The following is a 15,834-nucleotide window of genomic DNA, read 5'->3' on the forward strand; positions in this document are numbered from 1 at the left end:
TGTTTATTGGCATGTGTCATAAACAAGAACATAATACTGACTAATAGTCAGAAGGTACTGAGAATGTCATGTTGAATGTCACCAAGAAAAGCTGTGACTAAACACTGAATGAGAAATACTAGTTGAAAATAGAATGAATATGATCATATTCACTCTATTTTCAAGTATCACCACAGAAACAAGTAGTTTATGTGCCTTTGGTCACCTCTTGACTGCTACAGTCATTCAAAAAGATTTGTGGCTTTACATTAATATTTTCCAAAAAATATTTTAAGTACTGGGTCAGATATATTTAAATCCATCATAATAGAATCCTTGCATGTACATGTGTGTTTGAGATCATCCCTCCTCCTCTATAATGACATACTCTAATCCCCTCTGATGTAGAGATAGTTACAGGATCCATCCGTTTCATTCAGCTGTTGTTATGTTTAGTCGTAAACCTTGAGCATGACTTTGCCTTGTTATCTTTCTTTGCTGAGGGAGATTTGCTTGAAGTGACACAAACTGTTAAGGTTCAAATGAATAGCCAGACCCCAGATGCAGACACAGACACTCGAATGGGTTTCAACAGCAAGGAGAGTTCATTTGGAAGCCTGGTTAAGTTCACAGCGTGGATTGAGATCCTGAGGTGAAAGCATATAAGTTGGTTGAGGATCATAGGTAGACAGAGGCAACAGGATAGAGAGCAGACTGCAACTGAGCCTTGGTCACCGGAGAGGAGGAGCTTGAGCAGAGTTGAGGGAGGAAAGCTGTGAAGGTGAATCTGGCAGGGGAATCAGAGAGATCTGGATACAGAGTAGACAAAAGGTAAATTCAAATACATTGTGTGGGAAACACATTTCATACAAGCCCCCGTGCTGATAACTACAGGGGGGTAATAGACGATCTGGCGATGAGTGGAGGAATGAGCTGGTCTTAAGTAGGTCAGGGTAACAAAATGACTCAATTACCTGGTCAGATGCAGGAGTGGGATGAGTGACAGATGAAGGCCTAAAGGATCTCCATCTCTGCCTAAACTCCAGACATAAAAAATAGAACAATAGACAATCACACACGAGGGAAGGGAGAGAACAGATGAAACAAAGGGGAAAGAACACACTGAACCCTGACAGAAACAACGAAACCTACACTGCACTGCTGTTATTACCCCCTGTCAGCTTGGTTGAATTTCACTTTGCACAGAATGATGCAGACAGATGATTAGTTTTACTGGAATATGTGCTATGAGCATAAATCAGACATCAGATGATGCAATGCCAAACTGCATGTTCTACATTAGCACCCACCTGCCCAATTTTGGCTGCTTTGGTCTTTCCAGTGACCTCTAAATATTACCTTCCCTTCACGACAAAAACGTTATCATAGCTTTTGGTGAGAGAAGATAGGAATCAACACTATATAAAAGCAAAATGGGAAGCAGAACTAAAGATCCAAATACAAGAGGAGGAATGATACCACATGTGCAAGAAACAAGGTACATTTACAAGTTCATTAATGTGGAGGGAGGTCTGCTGGAAGAACTTAACACACTATTTAACACCAAAAATAAAGTCTAGGCAATATAAAATTGAGGACATATTGGCAAAATGTTAATTTAGATTAAAAAAATGTCCTGGTTTATGAAATCCCAAATACTTACCCAGTGATGTATCTTGGGAATATTGAGAAGGTTGTAATGAGAGAGAATCTGTACCTGACTGAAGTATTACTCAGAGCGAGTAAGAAAACGGTCACAAGAAACTGGCACAATGTAAATGCTCCACAGGAACAGTGGTTGGAAATTGTCCAGGAAATCTATGTTATGGAAAAACTGACATACCTTTTGAGAACCAAAGAGAATGTCTTTGAAAAGAACCGGGGAAAATGGAATACTTAACCTGAGAGGTGACACCAACTGAACACATACCAAATGGAACAGTGGACTGAATAGCAGATCATCTCCAGACAGTTTCTTAGGGTTATTATTGTTATTTTCACCTCGTTTAATTTATTGTTTTGTCCATATACATGTGAAAAATTTAAAAAAAATGTTATCACACTGTATTCACCGTAAAGGTCATATAATGTGTGTTCCATTAGGATACAGTGATAATGATTGCTGAAAAACTTAACCTTAACCCTTATTTTTCTGCTGGTAAAAGAAGGAATGTGATCCCAGCCATCCAGGATGAAAATGTATGAAGAGGGCAGTGCTAGGAGATATAGTGTAGGGCCTGGTCCTTTGCTCTCATTACAGGAGAAAAATCAGCTGTTTTTCTGCATTGTATTTCTCTGAATGAACTGGTCTCACCTCAGGGCTGTAGGGTGTTCAGTGATAGACTGTGATATGAACATTTATATTTTCCATACTTCTCACTTTTGCTTACCCCCCCCACCCCCAAAAAAACCCCAAACCATTGCATCCCCACTCAGCAGCCATCTTGCCCCTGAGTTGTCAAGCTTCCTATCTAAATGAATGGATGAGAGATAACTGTGGTTTCCATAGTCATAAAATCTCCATCTATGGCACCACATGGTTTCACTACTCTGAGTATTCAAGAAGTGTTTTTTATGACCATTAATGTCTCTTGTGGTGGCCTGTCACATCTAAATAAAGGTTGAAGCTGTCCTTTGAAAGCAAAAAGTTGTTGTTGAGGTGAAACAATACAGTTGCAATAGAAGTGAGACCAGTGGAAAAACTCTAACTTCTGAAGCACTAAATGCCTCCATACAGTTGACAAGGTTAAGGGCACATCCACTTTCTCATTAATGCAGTGTCTCAGGAATGCCTTGAGGAAATTTCTTTCGGTTTGGCAAAAACATCCAACTGGACTCAAGGGTGAACTGAGAAGTCATAAAGGTAAAAATCACTGTGACTTGCACATTTTGTGGATATCGTTCTGTGTATTGAAAGTAAAGCTATATATCTCTCCCTATCCATTTAGATAGGAGCTTGGTCTTGTTAGCCCAAAATAACCACTTTGGGGGCTTCCAAGATGCCTGCTGTGGCGTGAGGCTTACAGTGTGGTTGTTCTTGTTGCGCTCATTTAAATTTTATGAGGAAAGAGCACTAGCCTGATGACAATGTGAATGCTTGGCAGAACATCCAAGCATGGAGGATGTTGCATGTAATTGTGATTAGACTTGAGAGAATAAATAGCTCTGTCGTCCTGTCACATCAACATATCCACACTGCTGTGGTGTGCAAATTAGAGAGCAGTTTCTTTGGGGCTTCGGGGAGCTGAGCAACATATTATCAGTGATGTTACAATGTATGCAAGTTAGAGACATTAAAGAACAGTTTTATTTTTACCATAATTATGAGTACAGCTAAACCCCTATTTTTTCTGCAGAGTCATATGATGTGAAAATAAATCCAGATTGGACCCTTTCTCTATTATTGACCATATTTCATGAAACATGTAGCATCATATTTGCCCTCATTTATCAATCGAGTGTAGAAATAACTTTAAAATAGAATTCAGTGGGAAACTGATTCTACCTTGCCAATAACACTGTACGAATGATCTGGAGTTGATGATGTGGCTGCTGAAATGGTCATTAAATACTACCCCCCACAAATATTTAAGTTTAGCCTTTCCATTTTAGTTAATGACATAGAGAAGAGTGTTAGGGCAGAAAAAAGGGAACTCTTTCCACCTTGAGATTAAAACCTTCAAATCCTGATTTAAGAATAAAATCACTGCCATATGTGTGGCAAGGCGAGCGGTGGGGAACAGTTGCTGACAACGCCACCTGGGGGCTTTCACCCCAGGATATAAACAAAATTTCAAAATTGACCAGGCTTCCAATTGAACAAAGGCACACAGTTCGAATACCACAGGACGGGACCATGATTCCCAATTATAAAAATACTTTTACTACAAAATAGTTTAGAATGAGCAACAGACTAAATAAATACCAATGAACGGAGTGCAAGAGGAATTACTGAAAGGAAAAGGGGACAGGGCTGGGGCTTACCACGACAGCGGTAACGAAAAGGGGGGGAATAAAAAAAAAACGGCACTGCACCCGTGACACAGCAAACCAAAAAAACGTGAATAAGGAACCACCACCAGGGGGACCGCTGCCGCTCTGGGCCCTCAACACCTGTCAAAAGAAAAGAAAAGAACACCATTAAAAACATGAAACCACGGCAACCCTCACACACTTACTAAATATCGCTACCCCAATAACTCAACAGAAACTATTTTAAATCCAAATGATCAAAATGGGGAGCAAAAGGCAATAATAATAATAATAATAAAGGTTCTAAACACTAAATCAAATGTAACCTACAAAAACTAACAGTAATACTTCAAAGAAAGAAATAACAAAGAGAAAAGGAATAAACTCAAATAATCAAGGAAATGTCTGCCCCTCTAATTAAAACTCGTCTCCAAGGGGGATGGCTCAGCGCCGATGAGGGTCGGGATGCCCTCTCGGCCCACGTTGAGGCTCTGACAAAGGCCGTAGTGCATGGCTTTAACCGCCGTTATGAGCCGAATCAGCAAGAATCCAGACTGAAGACGAGGAGAAGAAAAGAAGAAAAGAAGAACCAAAACAGCAGCGAGGCTCACAGCGGCAATTGACGGCCGCGCACGGAGAGCAGAATTGTGGTGTCAGACGAGGCAGGAGGAGGAAGCCCGCAGCCCAGACCACAGAAAGCGCCCCACGCACACACCGGCCCAAGGGAGACAGCCCAGCTCCCGGTAACACCACACCGCTTTGTTTTGTAACCGATCTGCTGACCAGCGAGACGCCACCACGCACGGCTGTCGGCTCCGTAAAGGAGGGAGAGGAAGCAGAAAAGGACGGAGAAGGGTCCGACCAGGTCTATTTATAGGCGACCACCCACTAATCATCTGCCACACTGCCCCTCACGGTGGGGAGTGTAGCGCTATCCTGCCACATATGGTCTACTGGGTTGCCATCTTCAACCAAATGCTAGCTGAGGCTGTCATACCGTATTTTCAGCACTATAGGGCGCATCGGATTGTCAGAATCAGAATAAGTTTATAAATATAATAAGTTACAGGGAATTTGACTCCGGCCGTTGGTGTCACTCATGGAATTTGCAGAATAAACGTAAAAATAAACATAAAAAATAGAAAGTATATACATCTATAGAAAGAAGAAATGTACAAAAATGGTCAGTCCAAAAACACAATTGGTGCAAGGTCCACAATGTAGTGCAGACTTAAGTGGGTATCCAGTTGAACATGAGTGTGTGACCACTCAACAGTGCAGCAGGTTAACAGATCAACTGTTTAGTAGAGTAATGGCAGTGGGAAAGAAACTGTTTTTCAGTCTTGTGGTTTTTGTGCGCAGGGCTCTGTGGCGCCTACCAGAGGGGAGGAGTGAGAACAGTTTGTGTCCAGGGTGAGAAGGGCCTCTAATGATGTTCGCTGCCCTCTTCCTGACTCTTATAAGGCGCACCTTCAATGAATGGCCTATTTTAAAACTGTTTTCATACCTAGGGCACACCGCATTATAAGGCGCATAGAATAGAAACTACTGTAGTGGCTGGGGTTACGTTATGCATCCTGTCACGATATCAAACACTCTCCGCTGATGTCTTGTATCGTGGGTTTTTATTTCTAGAACTCTCGGTAACTCTCATACAGCATCACCCGTAACATGTGCATTTCACAACACTTCCTGGTTCTGCCCTGCGTCATCACGCTGCGTTCAGGCACGTCTGTGCTTCACATTACATCTCCCCCTTTTGAGACAGTAAACTACAAATAATATTCAAACAGTATTTCCATAAGGCAGGGCATTTTCAAATACGCATTCGGATAAACAATATGTACTCTAGTTGTAAATTGAAGTATAAAATACACTTTGTTTCACTCAAAACAAGATCTTTAGTTTCCCATTCCTTACGTTTACCCATTATCATTTTCAAACTACTCATACTCTGTACTGCAACATACACGTGTAACATTACTCTAAAGTGCATTCTGAACATTTAAGGAAAGCACAGTTGAAAAAATTAACTGAAAATTAGCTGTAAATTCTCCAGCATTTCTCTCTCCTTCCCCAAAAGAAAGCAGGTTGCTCCGAGTCAGCACCGTATCCTGAAGAACATAAGCACAAACAGTGAAACAACGAACATAAATCAGTCATCTTGTCTAAATCTGAGAGGTGGTCTGATTTCACGGCCCCTGGAGGTCAGTCTGGCTGTGCCACTAGGCCGTACTGGTGTTTTCTGCTCCGGCTCCGGCACAGAGAGACCCCGTGATTCTTTGTGGCCCCTGAGGACCATCACAGGAAGTGGACTCTTCACGGGACGCGTCGGGCTCATCTCTGGCTGCAGCTGTGGGCCTGCCAGCCCAGTGGCCTCGGGAACAGCCTGGAGGTGTCGTCTGTTACGCCGCAACACTGCCCCGCTGTCCATCTTGACCATGTAGGATTGGGGTTGTTCGGCCTTTCCTATCACCGTAGCAGGAGTTTTCCACCCCTTTTCTGTGTCCAGCTTGACACGCACTGCCTGGCCAATCGGCAGCTCTGGGAAACTGTGGGTGGAGTGTCGGCGGTTGTAGAAGTGTTCGTAAGACTTTTTGGCTTTGGAGTCATTCACTCTGACTTGGTCCAGGCGTATGGGGGACATTTGTAAGTTTTGCTCCAAAGTGGGGACTGTCGTGCGAATCTGTCGTCCCATCATCAGTTGAGCCGGATTCGCCCCTGTCGCTGCAATAGGCGTCGCCAGGTAGCACATCAGGGCAAGGTACGGGTCCGGTTGTTTCAGGAACCTCTTTGCAGTCTGAACCGCTCTCTCGGCCGCCCCATTGGCCTGAGGGTAGTGAGGGCTCGAGGTTGTGTGCATGAACCCGTACTCCCTGCTGAAGTGAGTGAATTCTGCTGACGTGAACTGCAAAGCGTTGTCACTGACGAGTTCAAGGGGTATTCCCCATCTGCTGAAGATGCCTTTGAAGCGTGTGATGACCTGCTGGCTTGATGTGGAAGGTAAGTGTGCCATCTCAATGAACCTGGAGTAGTAATCCACTACTATTAGATATTGCTTCCCTTCCAGCTTGCATAAGTCAGCTGCGATCCTCTGCCACGGCCCCTCTGGAAGGACCGTTGTGATGAGGGGTTCACGCTTCTGCTTGGGCTTGTGCTCTATGCAGAACTTGCACTGTAGCACCGTTGCTTTGATGTCGCCGCCAACGCCAGGCCACCAAACGGACATCCGGGCTCTCTCCCTGCACTTTGTCAGTCCTTGGTGACCTGCATGAATTCTTTCCAGGATGTCGGTTCTGAATTGTTTTGGAATCACGATCCTGTCATCATATAGAACTAGTCCTTCAGCCTCAGACAGGTGATGTCTGGCGGGATAGAACTCAGAGAAGGAGTGAAAGTTGTGTCTTACGCCAGCCACTCCGCACACTGGAGATGACCGCCTGAAGGTCTCGGTCTGACTGCGTTGCTCGTCTTATCTCCTCCAACTTCTCCGGTGACATGGGCTTGTTCCTCACCACTGCGTCGACGTACGTCTTGACGTGACGCTCCGTTTCTGACTCCGCCTCCTGAGTCAGTGGGCTCCTGGACAGGGCATCTGCTACAATCAGCTGCTTCCCTGGAACATGCACAGCTGTGACATTGAAACACATGAGGCACATTAGCAGTCTCTGGCACCGTACAGGCGCTTTGTCCAGGTCACAGGCATTTATCAGCGGGACTAGTGGTTTGTGGTCCGTTTGCAGACAAAAGCTGTCCAGCCCCTGCACATAGCGTACGAACCGTTCACATGACCATACCGCTGCCAAGCACTCTTTTTCTATTTGGGAGTAGCGTTTCTCGGACTCTGTGAGCGTGCGTGAGCAGAAAGCAACTGGTCTCAACTCACCACTGTGCTCTTGAAGTAGTGTGGCGCCCAGACCATAGCTACTGATGTCCGCGCTCACCACAGTGCGACGGTTGGGGTCGTAGTAGGCCAGTGCTGGGGCTGACGAGAGCATTTCTTTCGCCCTCAGCAGCGCTCCCTCCTGGAGGTTGCCCCATGCCCACACGCTGTCCTTCTTGAGCAGGTCGGTGACTGGGTGTAGCACTGTTGAGAGGCCTGGCAGGAACCTCCCCAAATAGTTGATCATGACCAGGAAGGCATATTTTTGGCCCTTGTGCAGGCTAGTGGCCAGGAATCTGCCGATGCACTTCACTTCTCCACCTGGGCTGGTGGCACTGACTGTAGTGTTGGTCAATTGAGGCTTATTCGGGAGTTTGCTGTATGATTTTACAGTCATTACAGTGATATCAGCCCCCGTATCAGTTTTAAATGTTACTGGGCTGTTGTTAATTGGGAGTGTGACATGCCAGTCATTACCAAAACCAGGCTGTTGGACAACAGTGTGTGGCTCGTTACTCACAGCTCCAATGAAAAAGGCATCGTCTCCACTATTGGTTTGGTCCTGTGCCACTGCCATCAGCTGTTTGCTCGTTCTGGTTCTGCATACAAGCTCAAAATGTCCCCGCTTACCGCACCGTCTGCAGGTCTTGTCACGTGCGGGGCAATGGTCACTTGTTTCATGCGATCTGCCACATCGGGAGCATCCACTTAGTTTTCTTGCCTCTTCACGTCTCGGACCGTTTTGCCCATCTCGCTGGCGCCTGCCTTTGCCGCACTTCCAGCTGGACTTTTCCTTCTGTCTCACCGCGTTCACTGAGCACTCGCCTCTCTCCATGCTCTGTTTCTTTATCTGTTCGCTCTGCCTGGTTAGCTGGATGGCTTTCTCTAGTGTGAGATCCACCTCGAGCTGCAACTTTTGAGAGACATCGCCGTCTAGAATGCCAATGACGAGTCGGTCTCTTATCTGCTCGTCTTTTGCCATCCCGAACTCACAGTGTTGAGGTAGCTCATAAAGGCTTCTCACGAAGGACTCCACAGTTTCTCCCTCCTTCTGTACACGCTTGTGGAAGCAAGCTCGGTCGTAAATGACGTTGCGCTTCGGCACAAAGTGTTTGTCGAACTTTCGGATGACTATCTCGTAGTCCAGTTCTGGATAAATCCCTTCGTCGTCGTCATCACCGTACACAAACGACTCATATATCGGCTCCGCTTCCTTTCCCATTGCGTAGAGAAGAGAGTTGACCTGTACCTCGCCGCTCTCTTTGTTGAGCTTGGAAGCCACACGAAACCGGTCGAATCTGCGCCTCCAAGTTGGCCATTCAGCCGGCTGGGTGAAGTTAAACTGCTCGGGCGGTCCAAACTTGGCCATCTCCTTGTCCCTGGCGTTTAGTCCTCGGCTTCTGACACCATGTCACGATATCAAACACTCTCCGCTGATGTCTTGTATCGTGGGTTTTTATTTCTAGAACTCTCGGTAACTCTCATACAGCATCACCCGTAACATGTGCATTTCACAACACTTCCTGGTTCTGCCCTGCGTCATCACGCTGCGTTCAGGCACGTCTGTGCTTCACATTACACATCCACTAGATGGAGCTGTGCTAAAGGGAATGTCAACAAAACCGTCAGCTAAGTCAGTCAGTCAAACGTTATTAATAGAATACAAACCAATGTTCTGACAACTCCGTTCACTCCCAAAACAAGTTTGTGCATTCACAATACGGTACCGTACATACCGGTAGCTACGTGACTGATAGCCTTGAGTTTGAACTCAGTGTCGTAAGCGTGTCTCTTGAAAGGTGCCATTTTGGGGTCTTTATACACACACAACTGGTGTGGGACTGGAATTCCCCTTTACCGTTTTTACCACTGTTACTTCGACTACGCCCCCTGACTACGGTAGCCATAATTAACCAATACTGATCCATATATAAAGCGCATCAGATTATAAGATGCACTGTCAGTTTTTGAGAAAATTAAAGGCTTTTATGTAGGTGCGGAAAATACGTATTTGATTGATTTTGACAGTTGTCACTGATTTGTGATTGTAAGATAGTTTGAGGTGGTGTGGCTGTACTTCTCTGTATCAGTAAGTGATTGAGGAGACAAAACACCACAACGCTGACTTGAAAATGTGAGTACATGCTCTGAAATTTGATGGGAAATTTTATTATAGCCCCAGTTCAAATCTATGTTGATAACTTCTCGGCTTCAGTTAGAGATGATCATATGCTTCATGCATAACAGTTTCCTGTCATATGCTAATTTGATGAATGAGGGCCAATCTGACTAAAATCTTTAATTCCAATCAAACTTAACAGGGGTCATATTGGGTTCTTGATTCATATATTTTAACGTAGTATGTTTTGTTTACAATATATCAATATACTGCCTCCATAGGTATATTTTTACCATTTAAAGAGAGTGCATTTTTACAGAATAAACATATATTTTCATCATTTCTATGTGTTATTAAATCCCAAATCTTGCCACTGTTCTCATCGGTATGCCAACTGAATTGTTATTGGTGAGTATTTCATCATGTTCAGGATTTAGGTTTATTTTTTGGGTTAATGTTTCGGTTTGTGTGGCATTATGCTGATGTGACAAAGAAGAGTATTTTACGGTGTTATTTCCATGTCATCATTAACATAGCTACCTATATTTACAAGAAAATATGCTGACTGAAACCCAATATGAGGTTTTTTCACTGTAATCAGACCTTGCTATTCATGAGATTAGTCAAACTATTCATCGAACTGCATGAGAAACCTGTCGAAAATCATCATATCTTCATGTCCCCTCAGTGCTCTGTAGATTAATTTGGATAACATTATGCTGCAAACATTTAAATTGATATATCCTAGAAGCAGGACAATAAGTTTTGTCCCTGATCATGTATCTGAAAAAAGGATTTTTTTTACTGCCAGGAGGAGCAGGAGAAATGATTTCAATGTTTACTTGCCTTTTATTTGGATAAACTTCAGGTAATATAAACCAGTCCTTCAATAGTCTGGTTTTTGAAGTAGACAACAGACTTTATGATTTTTCAGTTCAAATCCTTATTTAATAAAATATATTTTGCAGGTTTTTATAAATGGTTGGGTCTTGCAATATGTGCATTTACAGAAGTGTTTAATATATGTATAACATTCAATTGATCACAGACTCACACCAAAGCTAGTCAATAAATTGCCTTGGTTGTCAATGTTCCCCCTTCCTCCCTCATTGTTTTAACTGCTGGGAACTTGTTTTCAACCACAATGTTGGTGAAAAAGGTCATAAAAAATGCTTTTCAGAATCAGAATTCTTTGTCATAGTTCAGCAAAGTGCAATGAAATTTGAGTATAGCAGCTCTCGAAACAGTGCAAAAAACAAAAAGAAAACAATAACAATAGTTTGACTGCCTTGAGAAACCTCAATTTGTATAATGCATCACCCTGGGTACCGAACATTAGTTGTCAGGAGTTCTAAGTGTTATGTTGAAAATTAGACCTTATCTTGTCTTGTCCTTGATTTACCAAGCTGATCTAAAGATTTGACTTGTAGTGGTGTTTACTCTCATACATGCCACATTGTTCAGTATCAGTAATGCTGGAAGACATTTGATGAACTGCATGTTTTTACAGATAAGTAGTTTAACCATGTTTATGTTCCACAGGGGGACCAAAGGCAAAGACATCAGCACTATCAAGTCTCTGAGGGTTCTGCGAGTGCTCAGGCCTCTCAAGACAATCAAACGTCTGCCAAAGCTTAAGGTTCTACTCCAAAGCTTTTTTTTTTAATTTGATGGGGCTCCATTGGGATTATGGCAGGAGAAGCTTTCTGGCACCAGACAATCATCTGAGACATACACTTAGTAAAGAGAGTTTAAAGATCGGCAAGAATATAATTGCTCTACAGGTCTCCTACCGCAAAATTATCATAATTTCCTTTGATTGATGGCTGGCCTGTTGTTGATTATTCCTACTTTAGTTCATTTATAATATCTTCATGTGTGTCAAGGTCCGAACTACACTGGGATAGGCCCAAATGCATGATTTACAGACAAAAGGAGTTTCCAAAAAAAAAAAGAAAATCAGGGGCCTCATGTATCAACGGGGTTCACCAAGAAAAACTTGCGTACGCCAGGATCGGCGCTCACGTTCAGATGTATCAACATGAAAAGTTCGTCGATTCTTGCGCTGTTTCACGCCAACTCCTGAGGTGACGTACAAGTTCGCGGAAAGCCAAATCTTGCATTAACTGCACTTTGATCCGTTGGCGACACCCTGTGGCGGTATTTGGTAACTGACATTTGACAACCGCACATACATCGGGCACAAAAAAGCCATCAACACAAACTCAAACACCTGTTGGCATTACTTAAGCGGCTATAAAGGAGCCTTCACGATTGCACAACTTTCAACAATGGCAGCATTTGCGCTGTTGGAGGACGTGGCAAACGGTGCAACCAGACGAGAGCGTCACTTCAGGGAGCGGGAGGATCTGCTGCACCATTCAGATGAGTGGCCGATGAGTCGGTTCCGGCTACTGCGGGCCATCCGCCTGCAAATTTGTGAGGAGCTACTACCGGCGCTCCTGCGCAAAACCGCCAGGAGCCGAGCTGTGCCAGTGCCGACACTGGTGCTGAGCACACTCGGCTTCTTGGCCATTGGCTCCTTCTAGCGAGAGATGGTGGATCGTTCCGGGGTGAGCTAGTCGACCCTCAGCCGGGCCATGCCCTTGGTGGTGGACTTGATCATCCGCCTCTCCCGCAGCGCAATTTGCAGCAATAGCCGGATTCTCTCATGTAATCGGAGCCACAGACTGCACTCATGTTGCCATAAAAGCGCCGTCCCATGAGGAATACGCTTACGTTCATCGTAAGGGTTTCCACTCCATCAATGTGCAGATCATCTGCGATACGCAGGCGGTTTGACTTTGTGTTGATGGCTTTTTTGTGCCCGATGTATGTGCGGTTGTCAAATAATGTCAGTTACTAAACACTGCCACACAGTGTCGCCAACGGACCAAAGTGCAGTTAATGCAAGAATCGGCTTTCTGCCAACTTCTACGGCACCTCCATAGCTGGCGTGAAACAGCGCAAGAATCGACGAACATTTCGCGTTGATACATCTGAACATGAGCGCCGATCCTGGCGTACGCAAGTTTTTCTTGGTAAACGAGAAGAGAGTTTGACACCAAAATAAAACAGGAAGCACAGGATGAGAACCTGATATCAAAATAAAAGCCATAACATGAGACATGACAATATTTACCTTTATAGGCTAAATCAAATCTGCTTGTGTGTGTGTTCTCAGGCTGTGTTCGATTGTGTGGTCAATTCCTTGAAGAACGTGCTGAACATCCTCATTGTTTACATTCTCTTCATGTTCATCTTTGCCGTAATCGCTGTTCAGCTCTTCAAGGGAAAATTCTTCTACTGCACGGATGAGTCAAAGGGCTTGGAGAAAGACTGCAAGTTGGTCTAGAAGCAACTGCTTCTTCACTTCTTATCTCAGAAACGGACATTTTCAGTGTAGCTAAGACATGTTAAAGTTCACTAAACTTTATTTATGCTCTATGTTTGCCAGAGGCCAGTTCCTCGACTATGACAAAGACGAAGTGGCTGCCATGCCTAGAGAGTGGAAGAAGTATGAATTCCACTATGACAATGTCCTGTGGGCCTTCTTAACCCTCTTCACTGTATCCACTGGGGAGGGCTGGCCCATGTAAGTGCAGCTGACTGGAGTTATGATATTAAATGGAATGTAGAATGGACATGAGGATAACTGTGCATGTGTCAGGTTATTATGAAGCTCATCACACTTTATAGTTTGTTTTTAAATTTTTGAGATGCACCCACGCTAGAAATAAAATAGTTTGCTGTTGCTGACTCAGTTGTAATAGTAGGGTCGCAGTCTCCATCAGCTTAAAAAGTTCAATTTTGTTTGAATTTTATTTCTCCCAATCTTATAGGCTATGTATGATTTGTTTCTCTCACAAGTTGAGCTATTTATGGTTGGAACTATCTTAAAGACAGTACTGACTGGAACTGTCCCTGTGTTCTGGTCTCCTGACAGAGTCTTGAAGCATTCTGTAGATGCCACCTTTGAGGACCAGGGTCCAAGTCCGGGCTACCGTATAGAGATGTCCATATTCTATGTGGTCTACTTTGTGGTCTTCCCTTTTTTCTTTGTCAACATCTTTGTGGCTCTTATAATCATCACCTTCCAGGAGCAGGGAGACAAGGCGCTGTCAGAATGCAGCTTGGAAAAGAACGAGGTGAATCAGAGAAATCTGTCATACTGGCTCAAACAGGTTTCTATCCAGTATTTTTTAAAAGTTGTCCAAGGATTTTGGTAGGCTTGTTAATATGTGTGGATCTAGAATATTCTTGCCAAACATAACTGCTACACAGCCTTGTGACACCAGGATCGATACTTTACAGTAATATGTACATTGGATAGTAATATTCAACTAATATTGTTTGAGAAAAACACACTTTAGCTGCTATAGCAGAATGTTTGTGGCTTTGTGACAAGATCAATCAAAACTGAAGGTAAGTAGAATCAAGTGACAATTCAATAAATAAATAGTTATCATGAGAGCTTAAAAGGTACTATGTGTCAGAAATGACCAACTGGCAAACATTTTCAAACAAGCAGCATCTCAATTTTAAGTTGATCTCTTTGGCCTACCATATCCATATAATCTAATATCCATATAATCCATTAACCCAGCCATGGATGCTGCTGACAGGAAGAGCAGACACACACACAGAAATACTCGGGCCTGGCTGTGGCCATGACAAAGTCAGTTTGTGGCTACCTTTGCTGTGTTTTTAGCAAGACCATTCCAGCAAGAAAACAGTGACCAAATAGCGACAAGGAAGGACATTTTTGGAGTGTTGGGCATTTTTCCTGCTAACAGTTTCAATATCATCTTGATGGAACATTAACTTGTTCATGAGGATAATGGTATTGCCTTCTTTCCTCCTCAAGCTCCATATATCTGTTCCTCTAAAAACAGATGTATGCTGACCGTGTATATATGATTGTCATCTGGATGGTAGTCATTATGGTCATTGTGATAATGAGATCAGTCATGAGTGGGAAAGATTCATAGTAGAACCCAAAATCTTATCACCTTGGTAAAATATTCTGTTCCTCTTTGTCCCAGTCTGATTATCCATACGTCATGTTGCAATAATGTGTCTCGCATGAAAATATGAGAATGAACCAGCATCCAGTATTGATCCATTTGTATCAACAGAGGGCGCTGTTGCTCACCAAAACTACAAAATAAAGCTCCACTACCTCAACAGTTTTTTTCTTCGTTATGTGTGGATAATCTCAGTTAATTTCTTAATAAAATACCTATATACAGCACCTTCTCTATGTTAGTTACACATTACACAAATAATAGGTGTTCATTGTAATGTCGTCATTTTCATCATGTTTTTATTTTACTTAGTTATGGGAAACTAAGTAAACTTGTTTACTTTGTCCAATAGTTCCATCTTTGATGAACCCTTTTCAGTCCTGCTCAAACATGGAACCACATACTGAAATAGAACTGGCTACATAATAAAAAAACATGCACATTTCCTTATTCTGAGCTGCTGGAGTAATATTCCTCATCACATCAGCTGATAGATCACAGTAGTAAAAAAGATTTTGACAAACTTCCAATATGAAGTTTATCCTTTCGTGTACTAGCCTGGAATGTGTTAATAATAAGCAAATGTGTGTGTGTTGCAGAGGGCTTGTATCGACTTTGCCATCAATGCCAAGCCTTTGACTCGCTACATGCCTGAGAACACCCAGTCCTTCCAATACAGGATGTGGAAGTTTGTGGTCTCAGCTCCATTTGAGTACTCCATCATGATCATGATCGCCCTCAACACTGTGGTGCTGATGATGAAAGTAAGAAATCCGTGCAGGTGGCCAGAATTGCAGATAACTACTGTAGATATTTTAAAATCTTTATACTCTAGAGACATGTTGAATAAATAT

The 15,834-nt window shown here is 43.3% G+C and overlaps 1 protein-coding gene across 1 annotated transcript in view; it reads left to right on the forward strand.

The window, feature by feature from the left end:
* Window positions 1-15,834, forward strand: part of cacna1ba (calcium channel, voltage-dependent, N type, alpha 1B subunit, a) — a 268,054-nt gene that overhangs the window by 187,769 nt on the left and 64,451 nt on the right. The window contains exons 25-29 of the mRNA XM_086205228.1: window positions 11,496-11,592; window positions 13,138-13,298; window positions 13,411-13,548; window positions 13,900-14,101; window positions 15,580-15,744. Of these exons, the coding sequence (XP_086061354.1) occupies window positions 11,496-11,592; window positions 13,138-13,298; window positions 13,411-13,548; window positions 13,900-14,101; window positions 15,580-15,744 (763 nt within the window). The remainder of the gene's footprint in view (window positions 1-11,495; window positions 11,593-13,137; window positions 13,299-13,410; window positions 13,549-13,899; window positions 14,102-15,579; window positions 15,745-15,834) is intronic.

The sequence above is a fragment of the Aulostomus chinensis genome, chromosome 6, assembly GCF_037954235.1.
Source record: "Aulostomus chinensis isolate RoL2024-O1b breed Wild chromosome 6, RoL_Achi_v1.0, whole genome shotgun sequence".
Taxonomy (NCBI): Eukaryota; Metazoa; Chordata; class Actinopteri; order Syngnathiformes; family Aulostomidae; genus Aulostomus; species Aulostomus chinensis.